Source organism: Ornithorhynchus anatinus, chromosome 12, assembly GCF_004115215.2.
Source record: "Ornithorhynchus anatinus isolate Pmale09 chromosome 12, mOrnAna1.pri.v4, whole genome shotgun sequence".
Taxonomy (NCBI): Eukaryota; Metazoa; Chordata; class Mammalia; order Monotremata; family Ornithorhynchidae; genus Ornithorhynchus; species Ornithorhynchus anatinus.
In genome coordinates, this window is record NC_041739.1 from 23,208,485 (window position 1) to 23,224,958 (window position 16,474).

Genomic DNA, 16,474 nt, shown 5'->3' on the forward strand with positions numbered 1-16,474 from the left:
CCAAGCCCCTGCTCTTTCCCCTGAGCCACGCTGCTTCTCTGAGGCCCAGAGAAGTGAAATGATTTGCCCAAGGTCACACAGTTGATAAAGGGCGGAGACGGGATTAGAACCCATGACCTCTGTCTCCCAAGACTGTTGCACAGCTGATAAAGGGTGGAGTCGGGATTAGAACCCATGACCTCTGACTCCCAAACCCGTGCTCTTTCCAGTGAGCCACGCTGCTTCTCCGAGGCCCAGAGAAGTGAAATGATTTGCCCAAGGTCACACAGCTGACAAGCGACAGCGGCGGGATTAGAACCCACGACCTCCGCCTCCCAAGCCCGGGTTCTTTCCACTGAGCCACGCTGCTTCCCGGAGAGAGGAGAGGGCTTGGGAGTCAGAGGTCATGGGTTCGAATTTCAGCTCTGCCACTTGTCAGCTGTGTGACTGTGGGCAAGGCACTTCTCTGTGCCTCAGTTACCTCATCTGTAAAATGGGAATTGAGACTGTGAGCCTCATGTGGGACAACCTAATTACCCAGTATCTACCCCAGTGCTTAGAACAGTGCTCTGCACATAGTAAGCGCTTAACAAATACCAACATTATTATTATTGTGGGGGCCGTGAGCGGGGGGAGGGATATCACACACACATGCACACACTACACACACACACTACACACACACACACACCATTATTGGGCAGGGATTGTCTCTATCTGTTGCCGAATTGTCCATTCCAAGCGCTTAGTCCAGTGCTCTGCACATAGTAGGCGCCCAATAAATACGATTGAATGAACACACACACTACACACAACACACACACACACACTCGGTGTGAGATACGATCTGCTGTTAGATGCAGCGTGGTGTGGTGGCTAGAGCCTGGGCCTGGGAGTCAGAAGGTCATGGGTTCTAATTCCACCTCTGCCACTTGTCTGCTGGGTGACCTTGGGCAAGTCAGTTCACTTCTCTGGGCCTCAGTTCCCTCCTCTGGAAAATGGGGATTGAGACGGTGAGCCCCACGCGGGACAGGGACTCTGTCCAACCCGCTCTGCTTCTATCCACCCTGGCGCTTAGTACAGTGCCTGGCACATAGTAAGGGCTTAGAGAAGCAGCGTGGCTCAGTGGAAAGAGCCCGGGTTTGGGAGTCGGAGGTTATGGGTTCGAATTCCAGCTCTGCCCCTTGTCAGCTGGGTGACTGTGGGCAGGTCACTTCACTTCTCTGGGCCTCCGTTACCTCGTCTGTATAATGGGGATGAAGACTATGAGCCTCACGTGGGACAACCCGATGACCCTGTATCTCCCCCAGCGCTTAGAACAGTGCTCTGCACATAGTAAGCGCTTAACAAATACCAACATTATTATTATTTGTCAGCTCTGTGGCTTTGGGCAAGTTATTTATTTTATTTCTCTAGGCCTCAGTTCCTTCATCTGTAAAATGGGGATGAAGTCTGTGTGCCTTATGTGGGCCACTCTGATTACCTTGTACTACCCCAGCGCTTAGAACCGTGCTTTGCATATAGTAAGTGCTTAACAAATGCCATCATCATTATGATTAACAAATACCAGAATAATAATAATATGATCTGCCCCATTATTCCAGTTTCCCCAGCGTCTGGGTCCCTTCAGCGTGGCTCAGTGGAAAGAGCCCGGGCTTGGGAGTCCGAGGTCGTGGGTTCCAATCCCGGCTCCGCCCCTTGTCTGCTCTGTGACCTTGGGCAAGCCCCCTTAACTTCCCTGGGCCTCAGTCACCTCATCTGTCAAATGGGGATGAAGGCTGTGAGCCCCACGTGGGACAACCTGATCACCTTGTATATACCCCAGGGCTTGGAACAGTGCTCGGCACCTAGGAAGCACTTAATAAATGCCACCATTATTATTATTATCCTCCGGGCCTCGGTGACCTCACCTGTAAAATGGGGATGAGGACTGTGAGCCCCACCTGGGAGAACATGATGATCTTGTATCGATCCCGGCGCTCAGAGCAGTGCTTGGCACATAGTAAGCGCTCACTTAGCAAATACCACTATTATTATTATTATTATTCTCTGGGCCTCAGTGATCTCACCTGTAAAATGGGGATGAGGACTGTGAGCCCCACCTGGGAGAACATGATGATCTTGTATCGATCCCGGCGCTCAGAGCAGTGCTTGGCACATAGTAAGCGCTCGCTTAGCAAATACCACTATTATTATTATTATTATTCTCCAGGCCTCAGTGACCTTCACCTGTAAAATGGGGATGAAGACTATGAGCCCCAAGAGGGACAACTTGATGACCCTGTATCGACTCCGGCGCTCAGAATAATGCTTTGCACCTAGTAAGTGCTTAACAAATACCACCATTATTATTATTATTATTATTACCTTGTATCGACCACGGCGCTCAGAACAGTGCTCGGTACCTAGTAAACGCTTAACAAATACCACCATTATTATTATTATTACCTTGTATCGACCCCGGCGCTCAGAACAGCGCTCGGCACCTAGTAAACACTTAACAAATGCCACTATTATTATTATTATTACCTTGTATTGATCCCGGCGCTTAGAACAGTGCTCGGCACCTGAATAAACGCTTGACAAATGCCACCACCATTATCATTATTATTGTTCTCCGGGCCTCGGTGACCTCACCTGTAAAATGGGGATGAAGACTGTAAGCTCCACCTGGGACAACTTGATTACTTTGTATCGACCCCGGCGCTTAGAACAGTGCTCGGCACTTAGTAAGCGCTTAACAAATACCACCATTATTATTATTGCCTTGTATTGACCCCGGCGCTCAGAACAGTGCTCGGCACCTACTAAGCGCTTAACAAATGCTATTATTGTTATTTTTTTTAAAAAACCCATAAAAATAGTACGATCGGCCCCATCTCTCTGAGAAGCAGCGTGGCTCAGTGGAAAGAGCACGGGCTGGGGAGTCACAGATCATGAGTTCAAATCCCGGCCTCCGCCACTTGTCAGCTCTGTGACTTGGGCCAGTCACTTCACTTCTCTTTGCCTCAGTTCCCTCCTCTGGCAAATGGGGACGAAGACTGGGGGCCCCACGTGAGACAACCTGATCGTCACTTCGCTTCTCTGGGCCTCAGTTCCCCCCTCTGGAAAATGGGGACGAAGACTGGGAGCCCCACGGGGGACAACCTGATCGTCACTTCGCTTCTCTGGGCCTCAGTTCCCCCCTCTGGGAAATGGGGACGAAGACTGGGAGCCCCACGGGGGACAGCCTGATCGTCACTTCGCTTCTCTGGGCCTCAGTTCCCTCCTCTGGAAAATGGGGATGAAGACTGGGAGCCCCACGGGGGACAGCCTGATCGTCACTTCGCTTCTCTGGGCCTCAGTTCCCTCCTCTGGAAAATGGGGATGAAGACTGGAGGCCCCACGGGGGACAACCTGATCGCCTTGTATTCCCCGCCCCCCCCACACACAGCGCTTGGCACATAGTAAGCGCTTAACACACTGTGAGCCCGTCATTGGGCAGGGTTTGTCTATCTGTTGCCGAATTGTCCATTCCAAGCGCTTAGTCCAGTGCTCTGCACATAGAGAAGCAGCGTGGCTCAGTGGAAAGAGCACAGGCTTGGGAGTTAGAGGGCATGGGTTCGAATCCCGACTCTGCCACTTGACAGCTGGGTGACTGTGGGCAAGTCACTTCTCTGGGCCTCAGTTCCCTCATCTGTAAAATGGGGATGAAGTCTGTGAGCCTCACGTGGGACAACCTGATTCCCCTGTGTCTACCCCAGCGCTTAGAACAGTGCTCTGCACATAGTAAGCGCTTAACAAATACCATCATTATTATTATTATTCACTTCTCTGGGCCTCAGTTCCCTCATCTGTAAAATGGGGATGAAGACTGTGAGCCTCATGTGGCTTGATTGTATTTATTGCCATTGTTCTTGTCCGTCTCCCCCGATTAGACTGTGCGCCCGTCAAAGGGCAGGGACTGTCTCTCTCTGTTACCGATTTGTCCATTCTAAGCGCTTAGTCCAGTGCTCTGCACATAGTAAGCGCTCAATAAATACTATTGAATGAACAACCTGATGACCCTGGATCCACCCCCAGCGCTTAGAACAGTGCTCTGCACACGGTAAGCGCTTAACGTCGGCTGTGTGACCTTGGGCAAGTCACTTAACTTCTCTGGGCCTCAGTTACCTGTAAAAACGGGGGTTAAAAAAAATGTGAGCCCCACGTGGGACAATCCGATGACCCTGGATCCACCCCCAGCGCTTAGAACAGTGCCCTGCATATAGTAAGCGCTTAACAAATATCATAATTATAATGATGAACATTATTATTCTCTCTCCAGCGTCCCGGGACCTCCCCGCCCCGGGGGTGGATGCAGGGGGCAGGACCAGCCCATCGATTAGCGGCGGGGCTGCGGGGGCAGGTGTGAGTGTGAACGTGTGTATGTTGTGTCTGTTTGTGTGGGTTCTTTTGCAACCCCCCTCCCTCCCCTCCCTTTCCCCCGCCCCTCATCGACATCGTCGTCCCTGCCAAGCCGCCGTCCCTCACTCTTCCTCTCGCCATCCTCATCACCTGGCTGCCGCTCCCCGGCCCCGTTGGGGGAGAATCGTTGTTGTCGTCGTCCGCCCCGCCCCCACCATGTCCTAGAAAAGGTGAGCGCGCTGCGAAAACAATCACTTCGCCCCCGCGTGGGATTTTTTTGCAGAAAGGGGCTGGGAGGGGGAGCGTGATGGACGAAGAGGGGCAAACGCAAGGTCGGGGAAAGGGATCTGCTGGGGGGAGGCGGGGGGCAGATAGCGTCCTGATGCTTTTAACCCAGATATTTGCCCCCCCCCTCCCCCTCCCCAAAACTACCATCCAGGTCAGGACCGCCTCCCTCGGTGAACGAGAAACTTGGTAAAAGAGCCACGTCCCTTTCTTTTCCATCATAAATAAGCCCCAGCCGGTGGCCGGGACCCTCCTTCCCCCCTCAATTGGCGTCCGAGCGTCGGTGCTTGGGGGGGGTGGGAGGGCGATTAAGAACCACGGCCTGGGTTCCGCGCCCACTTTGGGCTAAACGCTCGGGCCCATGGAGCCGGAGACGCCGCGGGGCGAAGTTGTGTGTTTCCAAGGTGCTGAAGTCGCCGGCAGTGAGGGCGGCCGGGCTACAGTTGTCACTTTTTATTTTTTCCTGGCGGTCGGGAGGTTTGTGGGGCCGGGTTCGCCTCCTCCTGCGGGGGGGGGGGGTGGCCCACCCCCATCCCTCGACCTATACGCGGGTCGGCCCCCGGGTTTCCAGGCAGACGAAGAGGGGGGTGTTGCCCAGGCTCCAGGGGGAGGGAGGATGGTTTCAGCTTCTGCTCTCCGGGGGAGGGGTGGTCCAGATCTCGAGGGGGTGCGGGGAGGGTTGGAGGCGGGGGGGGCCGGTCCTGGATCGGTTGGCAGTGATGCCAACCTGGATCCCGGGCACCGTCCGAATTGGGGGGGGGGGCGCAAAAAAAAAAAAGTCCGTCGGAATCAAAGTTAAGAAATCAATATTTGCTTAGTAACTGTAGACTTCGGGTGGGCGGGAGGAAGGAGAGCCGGGGTGGGGGCCTGGGAGGGAAACTGAAACGTCTCTCGTTACAGACACTGTCTTTAGTTGGGAAATACTTGGGGAGTTTCGGCGCCCCTGTCCGCCTCGTTTTTCCCCTATCGCCCCCCCCCTCCCCCCGTTATTTGCACCCCCTTTTAAAGAGCGAGAGTCAATTCCCGGTGGTAAGTAGTCTTTTATTCTGCATGGATCCGGCGGAAAAATCATCCCCCAGACGACGGGTCCCCCCCGCCCCCCCCCCCCGGCCTAAGACAGGAGCCGGTCCTTGACCCCCGGGAGTTGCTTTTGGAGGCCGGCGTTTAAAAGGGCTCCGCAGTCTGGATAACCTCCCCAAACGGTTCGGAGGAGGGAATTAAAAACCCAGGGGGAGCGTGATCACCTCGCTTGTCGGCGGAGGCGATTGGGAGGAAGGGGGAGGGAGAAGCCGAAGGCATCAGCATCGCCGGGCGGACCCCCGCTCTCCCCTCCGGGCGCCCTGGAGGCGGGGAATCCACCGTTACTCACCTGACTGCAGGTGGACGGTGGAGACGAGGCAACCCCGGCTTCGGGGCTGCTCCTCCCGGGCTGCTCCCTAAAGGGGACAACCCGCCGCGCCGGGCAAGGCAGGGACTCTGCGCGGTGCGTTCTGCGGTGGCGAAGAGGCGGAGGGACAGAGCTTGACCGAGGTGCGTGTCTGGGACCGGGGGTGGGGGGGGGGGCGGTTTGGACATTTGGGGGGCTCCTGCGGCTTTAAGAGAACGGGAGGGGGGGGGGAGCGTTGCATAGTCCAGGCTGTGTCGCAGCAACTTTGTATCAGTCATGTCGCCCGCCGGGTGATTGACGGGGGCGCCGGTCCAATGGGAAGGCGAGCTGCGGCGCGCGGCGCCCCGCCGGCCAATAGGAAGCGAGCGGGCTGGCAACCTGAACTTTATCGGGACACGTGACCTGGGGTTTTTTTTTTTTTTTTAAAAGGGGAGGGGGCGGGGGGTCGGGGGCGCCTCCCCCAGCCCTGCCCTGCCCTGGCCGCCCCGGGTGTCATTGGGCCGGAGACCCGGCAGCCGAGCGGAGGCTCGGCCCGGAGGAGGCCGGGGTCGCCGCCGGCGCCTCCGGACGCTGCGCCCCGGATGGGGTTGGACCCCGCGGGGGCTGCGCGGCAACAGGTAGGGACAGGCGGCCGGTCCCCAGCGGCGGCAGGTGTGCAGCCGCCCCGCTGTCACGGAGCCCTTCTCTTTCCAGCAGCTCGTCTCCTTTCTACCCGTCTGCTCCCCCACTCGACCGCGAGCCCCGCCGAATTGTCCCTTCCCAGCGCTTAGCGCAGTGCTGTGCACCCAGCAGGCGCTCCTTAAATACCCCTGCCTGAATGTTTCCCTCTGCCAGGGCGCGGGGCTCTGCGGGTCTTTTGCCTCCCCCTCCTCTCCCCTTTTTTTATTCTTCCTCCCCTTTTGACCGCCAGAGGTCTGTTAGGGGAAAGTTTGGGCGACTTTGCTCGGGTGTTTCCCCCCGCCGTCCCGGGGGCCGAGCTGTTTTTTCACCTCCCTTTGCAACGCCTTGCCTCCAACGTCGATTTCAGCGCGGCTCAGTGGCTGGGGAGCCGGAGGTCATGGGTTCGAATCCCGGCTGGGCCCCTCGTCGGCCGGGTGACGGGGGGGCGAGTCACTTCACGGGGCCTCAGTCCCCCCTTCTGTAAAATGGGGATTCACTGGGAGCCTCCCGCGGGACCACCTGTGTCTCCCCCGGCGCTTAGACCAGTGCTCGGCACGTAGTAAGCGCTTAACAGATAGCAACACTGTGGCCGGGCCTCGGTGACCTCATCTGTCAAATGGGGATGAAGCCGGTGAGCCTCACGGGGGCCCCCCCCCCCCCCATCACCCTGTGTCTCCCCCAGCGCTCAGGACAGTGCTCGGCACGTAGTAAGCGCTTAACAAATACCGACGTTATCATTAACGATTCCCACCCCCCAATCCGCAGGAATTGGAGGAGCGGGTAAAGGGCGTCGACCTGGTAGTCGCTTCCCACATCAAGGGTGAAATCTCCGAGATCCAGGAGGGAGGAAAAGCCAAGAGGGGCAGGTTCCGTAGAGACGGTTACTAATAGGTCCCGGGAGAAAGGGGCTGTGGAGTCGTAGCTTTTTCCTCCACTTATTATGATTTCTTGCCCGGCGAAGGTTAAGGTCGGGGAAGAGGGAGCGAGAGGCCTCTCTTAAGTGGCCGCCGTAACCCCTTCTTATGTAAACGCCGGTTCTGTTGCTCGTTCATCTTCATTGTTTACGAGACTTCAGTGAGAATTATCCATCTCGGCATCCATCGGGACAGATGGACTTGGGGGGAGGAAAAACAAACCAACAACTTACCTGGGGGCAACGAAGAGAAAAGTGAACTTTTCAGTGCCAGCCGTATCACGTTGCGTTTAATTTTCGGTGCTCCATCGCTCCTACTTGCTAATTATCGATGATATTTACATAGCCATGATAAGCGCTTTCTCCATCTGTGAGGTCCTGCTGTGAAGTCTTAATTTTGTGTTGGATATCGCGGCGTGCTGTCATGGAAGTGCTGTTTGAGATGTCACATACATTAAGCATTACAGAATCAGGAGAGCGGATTATTAATTTAAGGGGGGGGAAAAAAGAACCCCACACCTTTGCGAAGAGAGGGGGTTTTAGAGAGGCCAGCTGCCTCGGTGAACTGATTCCAGCCACAAGAAGCAGGTATTTTCAGTTCTAACTGGCTCAACCGTTGACTTACTGACTGACCTTGGACAAGTAATTTAACTTCTCGGGGATGAAAGGGGGAAATAACACTAATCTAGTTCGCAGGATAGGGCGTGAGAGGTACTTGTATACCACGGATTTGAGAACCGATATAAAATGTGGTGATAAATCACTCGGTCTCCTTCAGTCTCATGTTCTGACTTCTTTAGTGGTTTGAGAGAGTACCTGCTGCGGCAGTGAAAACGGATTTGCTTTTTAATGTTTTAGGCAAATCTCTGCTAAATAGATAAGGAAAAATGTAAGTAGACAGACTTAATTTTTTTTCCCTTTTGATCAGTTGTATTCGTGCCGCGATAGGTTTTGTATGAAGTCCCCTTTTACCCTCTCCCCCACCGTTCCCCACTCCTAGGCTACAGAACAGACCTGGGGTGTGAAGCTTCCAGCAAAGCCTCCGAGGCGACTGCCTGCAAGCTGACAAGTCTGAGGAAGCAGAGTAGATCTTGATATCAACATCTGGTAGATGTTATTGATGAGTGACAGAAGGCTTTCCTCTCTCCCTTCAGATGTTAGCAATATGCTAGCATTATCTGCATCATTATCGTCAACTAGCATTTATTAAGCGCTTGCCAAGTATATGTACCGAGTCCACTCTTTTTCAAAATAAGTTTTTAAAAAGTCAAACGCAGTAGACATTAGCCTTTTCCTAAATGGACGGGAGGTGCCGTGACCAAGCATGGATCGTGCATTTCATGTGCTTGTAGGGATGTGTCTCGGTCAGGTTCGTTTCTTTAGACCTTCGGTTCTGAATAGGTATGGGAGAAGGGAAGACTTTTTCAGTTGCTCTCACAGCTCATCCCCCCATTCTGAATCCTCATTTTCTTACAGTTGAAAGATCAATTGAAACAACTTCAGGCCTTCTGATTAGTTCCTTTTAAAGTGCATGGAATCATTTGTGGTCTGTAATATATTTGGAAAATAAATGTGAAGTGGTATATGCCACAAATCAAGTTCAGATTTGGTGCTGGGAGGCGGGGGGGGGGGGAGCGGGAGGAAAGGGGTGGGGTGGGGAAGAAAGCCCATTCCATATTTGTGGCTACATAAACAAAGTGAAGTTGAAAGATGAAGTTATTCAGAGATTTTAAAAAATCTATGAAAATTACCCTTCTGATTGATAGGATTCAAAAAAATTTCTTTTATTCAGTAGCCCTTTTTTTTCCCCCAAATTATTCAGTGCCCCAACTCGCTTCTTCCCCCTTTCTGTACGCCTGTAGCTACGTCACGTCTGCTATTCTAATATTTTGGAATTTAGGGCTGGGATAGTTTCGGGACCCTCTTTTTTTTTTTCTTTGTATTTTGGGACTTGTGAATCCCTATTTGTAAAAACTTAGTTTTAATAACATCCAGGTCTGAAAGGTGAATTAAGAGCATATTTGGATGTAAATAAATCAGGGGAACTTTTCAATGATTTCAGTCTTTTCACGGTATTAGTCATTGTTAAAGAATTACCCAATGGGATTTCATGTTTTGATGCTTGTGTTTAGCAATGCCATCAAGGAGTTTTTTTCATATAGTAATTGCCCACTTTTTACTTTTGTTCTATCCCAGCTGATCTGGGTTATATCAGGTCGCCCAAAGAGTTGCTTCCTGACTGTCTTTTTTTTTCTTCTTTTCCCCGTCTTCCAAAATTACTTCCAAACAGCAGCTGAATAAATGTTGAGCGATTTTAATCATCTGTGAACATGTAGATTTTACTTTTATGTCTAAACTTTTAGATGCCTCTCTCAAATTCATACTGAATTCCCACAAAGTAATCATTGGTGCTTAATTCATTTCCCTATTGAAGACATTCAAGAAAATCCATTCGTGCGCACTAGACTCATCTTGTCTAAAAAAGATTCTTTTTCAAAGCCAAGTTGATTGTAGCTGTTTTAACATTTTATCTTGGCCCCAATTTTGACCAGTTCATGGAGGTGAACTTTGTTTTTAAGGCTATTGCGAGCTTTCTCTTATCCAGTCGAATGATCATACCGTTTTTCATTTTTATTTTTATTTTTACACGGATGTTGTTTAACACGGCATCGAAAGCCCTCTGGCTTCTCTTTAGAATTATCAGACCCTTCGGTCCAAGTAGGTTCTGAGGTAAACGTTGCCAGCAGTAACACTCCAAAGAAGCACGCTAACGGAAATGTGATCGAGGCCAGGAATACGGCGTATGCGATTTTAGGATTTCTAACTTGGTTTGTCACTGTCCCGTTGGTTACCGGTTTTCATTAATTTCTCTTTGATTTATTTGCTAGTTATGGAGACCAAAGGATACCACGCTTTCCCAGAAGGCCTAGATATGGAAAGACGGTGGGGTCAAGTTTCTCAGACTGTGGAGCATTCTTCCCTGGGCTCGGGAGAGAGGACCGATGAAAGTAACTATATGGAGATTGTAAACGTAAGCTGTGTTTCCGGTGCTTTTCCAAACAACAGTACTCAAGGAAACAGCAAAGAAAAACATGAACTACTCCCCTGCCTACAGCAAGACAGTAATCCGCCTGGGATTTTAACTTCTGATATCAAAACCGAGCTGGAATCTAAAGAACTTTCGGCAACTGTAGCCGAGTCAATGGGTTTATATATGGATTCCATAAGAGACGCCGATTATGCCTACGACCAGCATCATCAGCAAGGAAGTATAAGTCCGGCAAAGATTTATCAGAACGTTGAGCAGCTGGTCAAATTTTATAAAGAAAATGGTCACCGTCCTTCGGCTTTGAACAGTTCGAACAGACCCCTGAGATCATTCCTGTCTGACTCTGGAAACTCTGTGAACGGCGGAGGTCTGCGCCCTATGGTTAAAAGCCCTCTAACGTGTCCTGAGAAAAATCCTGCGGTTTGCAGCCCTCAGAACATGACGTCTTCAGTTTGCAGTCCTGCCGGAATCAACTCCGTGTCCTCCACCACTGCTAGCTACGGCACTTTCACCGTGCACAGCCCTGTTAGCCAAGGAACTCCTCTGCACTGTTCGCCTAACGTTGAGAACAAGGGCTCCGTCTCACACAGCCCAGCTCACGCCAGCAACGTGGGCTCTCCTCTTTCCAGCCCGATAAGTAGCATGAAGTCCCCAATTTCAAGCCCTCCTAGTCACTGCAGTGTGAAATCTCCCGTCTCCAGTCCCAATAATATCACTATGCGATCCTCCGTATCCAGTCCCGCCAACGTCAACAACTCGAGGTGCTCTCTCTCCAGCCCTTCCAATACAAATAATCGGTCCACTCTGTCTAGTCCAGCGGTGAGTACTGTGGGATCTTCTATCTGTAGTCCAGCTAACAATGCCTTAAGCTTTCCGGCTTCTGGCACACCGGCTGGGTCTAGCACAACCCAGGATGCCGTTCCTAGTCCAGAAACAAATGAAAAAGGTGCTCAAGAAGTTACGTTTCCTAAAACCGAGGAGATAGACAGTGCTGTCTCCAACAGCGGTGTGGCTGGTCAGCTTAACCTCGTTCAGTACATCAAACCAGAACCGGATGGAGCTTTCAGTAGCTCCTGCCTGGGGGGAAATAGTAAAATCAACTCCGAGTCCCCTTTCTCAGTACCAATAAAACAAGAATCCACTAAACATTCATGTTCGGGTACACCCTTTAAAGGAAACCAAACCATCAATCCATTTCCGTTTATGGATGGTTCGTATTTTTCCTTCATGGATGACAAAGACTATTATTCTCTGTCGGGAATTTTGGGACCACCCGTTTCATCATTTGATGGCAACTGTGAAGGCGGTGGATTTCCAAATCCAGGCCTCCCCATGGGAATTAAGCAAGAGCTTGATGATGGCAGTTATTATCAAGAGAACGGTATGCCTTCGTCCGCCATTGTTGGTGTGAATTCAGGTGGACAGTCATTTCACTACAGGATTGGAGCTCAAGGCACAATATCTTTATCGCGACCTGTTACTAGAGATCAGTCCTTTCAGCACTTGAGCTCATTTCCTCCAGTCAATACATTAGTTGAGTCATGGAAATCACACACAGACTTGTCATCCCGAAGAAATGAGGGGTATCCAGTTCTAGAATACATTCCGGAAAACGTGTCAAGGTGAGTTAACACATCTCATAATTATATCACGGCTGGGGAAATGATGTTATAGTATGATGCTCGTCTTAGTGTCGTCTCTAATAACGAAATGCTTGCTTGCTTGGTTTCTCGTTTTTTCTTTCTTTTTCTGAGGGGTTGGTATGGGTTATTGGTATGTCTCTTCTAGTCTTTTATATGAAGAGGAACCCTGGTGAATCCTGGCTGGACAGTGGAAATCTGTGCTCTGTTGTCCCTTGGGTTGCAGTGAACTCAGAGGAGTAGAAATATGGCTTCGGTGGTTTATTCTAAATTGAAAGTTCATCTGGGGGGGGACTTCCCCCCCAGAGAACCACAGACCGCCGGGAGCCCTAAGGAACTCAAATTAGAAACTAGCTCTTCAAGGGGAAAACCCGTACTTCACCCCCACTTTCTGATTTGGTAGGTATAGTACTTGAAACAGTTCTGTCAATGTCAACCCTACTCAGAACTGAAAATTAGATTAGATTTTTCTACTGGTGCAGAATCTGGTGGGTTTTTGGTTGGTTTTTTTTTTTTTTTTTCAGTGCTTGGTCCTGGTGTTCAATAAACGCTCTCTATTTTGTACTGTAGGTTTCAGAATTTACTCATTTGTATCCAGCACTGACTTAGTTGTTGACTGGCTGTCTCTTGTTCCTTAAAGTAGATTGCCGAAATTTTGTAGCTGTCTTTCCGGTAGTGACTTTTTTTTTCAAACTGCTTAAATGATAGAGTTTTGTCTATTTTTAGAAAGCAGATTAAAAATGTGAACCCAAAGGCCTGTACCCACAAGCCATTTTTTCTGAGGTAATTGTATGATTTGTGGTTTTCACAGAGAAACAAATCACTTCCTGAACTGATGAGCCTCCTGTAAGACTCACCACGTCTAAAGTGGCTAAGTGGATAATCATGTTTCCTTATTCATGTTCTAAATGAACTATTTCAGTGCAATTTTCAATTGGTGTATTTATAACTTCGAAGATTCATAAGAAGACATGATTTATTTACAATAAAAGGGCTTTCTGCCTTTGCCCTGCTGCTCTAATTGTGTGTGTGTGTGTGTGTGTGTAAAAACAAGGAAGAGTCTTCTTATATGCCTTTACGAAGGTGGTTCTAAATTAAACAAGAAGTAGTTGCTTTGGACTTTGCTTCAGTACTGTAATTTTATTACAGGGCTGTGATAAATGAGTGTACTGTGATAAATGTGTGTACTGAATATATAACCAGTACCACCTGGAGAAAAACATCTCCACATCTTACCTTTAGCATACAACTCTGCTACATTTCTGAAGAGTAGACTTTTTCTTGTCTATTTTAAGGTAATAAAATACATTGAGAATGAAGTTTATAAAGGAAATGATACAACTTCAAGCATTCCCATTTTCTTCCTCCTTTTCTTCCTGATGCACTGTATTAAATATTTGAGGAAACACCTGTCCGGTTGTTCTATATCCACCCTATAATTCTGTGAGCCAGACTTTGTTCCTCTTGTGTCACTGGCACCCAAGGCCCATGCTATAAAGAACCCAATTTTTTGTATAATGCCATATCCTTACCCGGATAGGTGTGAAATATTGAATACTTCTAGTGGTGTGCTGCTTCCTATACTAGAAAAAAGAAGTTCCCGTTTTAAGGAAAGAATCACAAGGTGAGCAAGAATGAAATGCCTTTATCAGGATGCATTCAGTATCTTGCGGTTTTTTCCAGTGATTTGTTTATCAGTACAATAAACTTATCAGAAGACTTAGAAATATTTAAGGACAGTTGGTAGCAATGTATCACCCCAAAGTTTTCATCTCTTTTTCTACCATCACGGTGGTGGGAAGGATCTGTTTAACACTAAAAGGCAGGTTTCTCTTGGATTTAGAAGACAACTTTAGTGGTCATCTGCCTATCTTCAGATTATTTTAAAAGTTAATTTTTTTCCTCCCTGATAGATTCTGGCATGCCAACTTAATATTCTGAGACCATTGTTTATCTAATATTTGGGGAACAGAGATTAGTGGTGCTGGTGGTGCACATGAGTGTTGATGTTTGTACTGCAAAAGTCCTATTTCAAAATGAGATGTAATAGAAATTGGCAATAAATTTCACTTGCAAGTCGTCTTTCCCCACACCAGTGAAGATCCTTCTTAGATGAAGCCACCCCTGATTGTGTTCCTTCCCAGTGGTGGAGGAATGGCCAACTAAACCAAGTCCTGGCCTGTAGCCTCTGCCTAGTACACCACTCGTGAAGCTTGATTATATACCGTGGCTCAGCTCCTCTGGAGATTCTGGAGAGTTGGCTTGAGGTTTGAGGAGCGGACGGGGACGGGGACCGCCTTTCTGAAGTGTGTACCCGTGCTGGCCGAAATGGGAAGCCGTGGGGTGTTGGCTGCTTGGCACGGCAGTAGTGGATGGCTTCATCAGGTGGGGACACCGAGGGATTGTGATTTTGCTGATAATGGCAATTAAACACTTATTATGTGCCAGGCACTGTGCTAATCACTGGGGTAGATACAAGCCAATTGGGTTGGGCATGGTCCCTGTCCCACGTGGGGTTCACAGTCTTAGTCCCCGTTTTACAGATGTGGTACCTGAGGCTCAGAGAAGTGAAATGACTTCCCCAAGGTCACACAGCAGACAAGTGGCAGAGCAGGGATTAGAACCCAGGTCCTTCTGATTCCCAGGCCCTTGCTTTCTCCACTAGGCCAGGCTGCTTACCTGAAAGTAGTGTACCTCCAAAATTAGCCTGTGCTACTTCTGAAGCTTTAGATGGAGATTTTATCTCTCTTTCACCTTCTTCATTTACAGCGAGAACAGCAAAATCTACCCTTCAGAACTTTGGGTGGATTATGATGGGCACAGTGCTTTGAAAGTATAAAACACTTGAAAACTATTAAGTGTTATTATCCTTAACCATTTGGTCCAGCTCTAAGCTGTCAGCTCTCGAAGGTAATGCATAAGGATGTGTTGTCTGTGGTCTTGTTATAATAAAAGATTTACTTGTAAAATTGTTTTATTCCTTCTGGTAAATGTGTATCACAGCCCTCTGGGTCCCTGGTGGTCCATTTCAATTTAGGAGCGTTCTCAAAAGTGATGGATCAATTTATGTTAATAACTTTTCATTGGATACAAGTTATGGTTAGTGGTAGATTGTTGCCAAAACAAAATTTAAAGCATTCAGGAAAACTAAGTTTTGCAATTTCATTGACTGGGCTCTAAGAGTAAATTTGGATGCTTCTTAATGATGAAATTTCAGTGTATGAATTGCCAGACAAATTTTGTAATTTCCAGGCTGACTGGGGCTGGGGGGGGGGAAATGTCACAGTTGCTGAGGAAACCAGATGAATTTAGAAAAGTTGACCCTTATTTTATTTGGAAAAGCTCTAGTTTTTTTGTGTGTGAGTGTAATATGCCTTCCAGTAAATTTAGCATAGGAGTTTAAATCGGGTGACTAAATGTGGTGAAGTGTTTGGACTCAGGTGAGCATCGAATCAATGCATGCGAGGCTTTTGGTGAAGACAGTTATTTTCTATGTATGCGTATGTTAACATTTAATTATGTAAGTTCATAATCTTTTATTATTGGCACATATTTACATTGCTGTTGGATCCTGTGTGCTAATGGTGATGCTTTATTGTTTATCGTTTTAAAAATACTTATTGTTTGGTCAGTTTGCTTCATGGAACCAATTAACAGTTCTAGGCAGGATAAAATAATCTCATAGTACAGTGCTCTGGGAGATCAAACCATTAGATTTTCCAGGCAGGTCAGCTGTCAGACCATCCTAACAGCAGCATCCCTAAGAAATGTAACCAGCACTGATCAGGGTGTGGAATCTTTATTGTGTGCCAGGTAGTGTAATAAGCACTGGGGTGCATAGAAGAGAATCAGGTTGGACACAGTCCATGTCCCTCATGGGGTTCACAGTCTTAATCCCCATCTTGCAAATGAGTAATTGAGGCAGAGGTGTAAAGTGACTTGCCCAAGGTCACACAGCAGACAAGTGGTAGAGCTGGCATTAGAAACCAAGTTCTTCTTCTTATTCCTTGGCCCCTGCCCTAGTCACTAGCCCATGCAGCTTTAACTTATCAGTTGACTGTAAAAATATAATATTATGAAAAAGAGGTATTCATCTGACAAAGAGAATTGCTAAAAATATTGAAAGTAGAAAAAGCCATGTACAACTGAAAACAGCAGAAATTGTTGAGAGAAGA

General features: G+C 48.8%; 1 protein-coding gene across 2 annotated transcripts in view; it reads left to right on the forward strand.

The window, feature by feature from the left end:
- The first annotated feature begins 6,551 nt into the window (after positions 1–6,551).
- Positions 6,552–16,474, forward strand: part of NR3C2 (nuclear receptor subfamily 3 group C member 2) — a 239,309-nt gene continuing 229,386 nt past the window's right edge. For both annotated transcript variants that reach the window (XM_016228278.3, XM_007671779.3), the window contains exons 1-2: positions 6,552–6,654; positions 10,499–12,281. In XM_016228278.3, the coding sequence (XP_016083764.2) occupies positions 10,501–12,281 (1,781 nt within the window). In that variant the 5' untranslated portion in view covers positions 6,552–6,654; positions 10,499–10,500. The remainder of the gene's footprint in view (positions 6,655–10,498; positions 12,282–16,474) is intronic.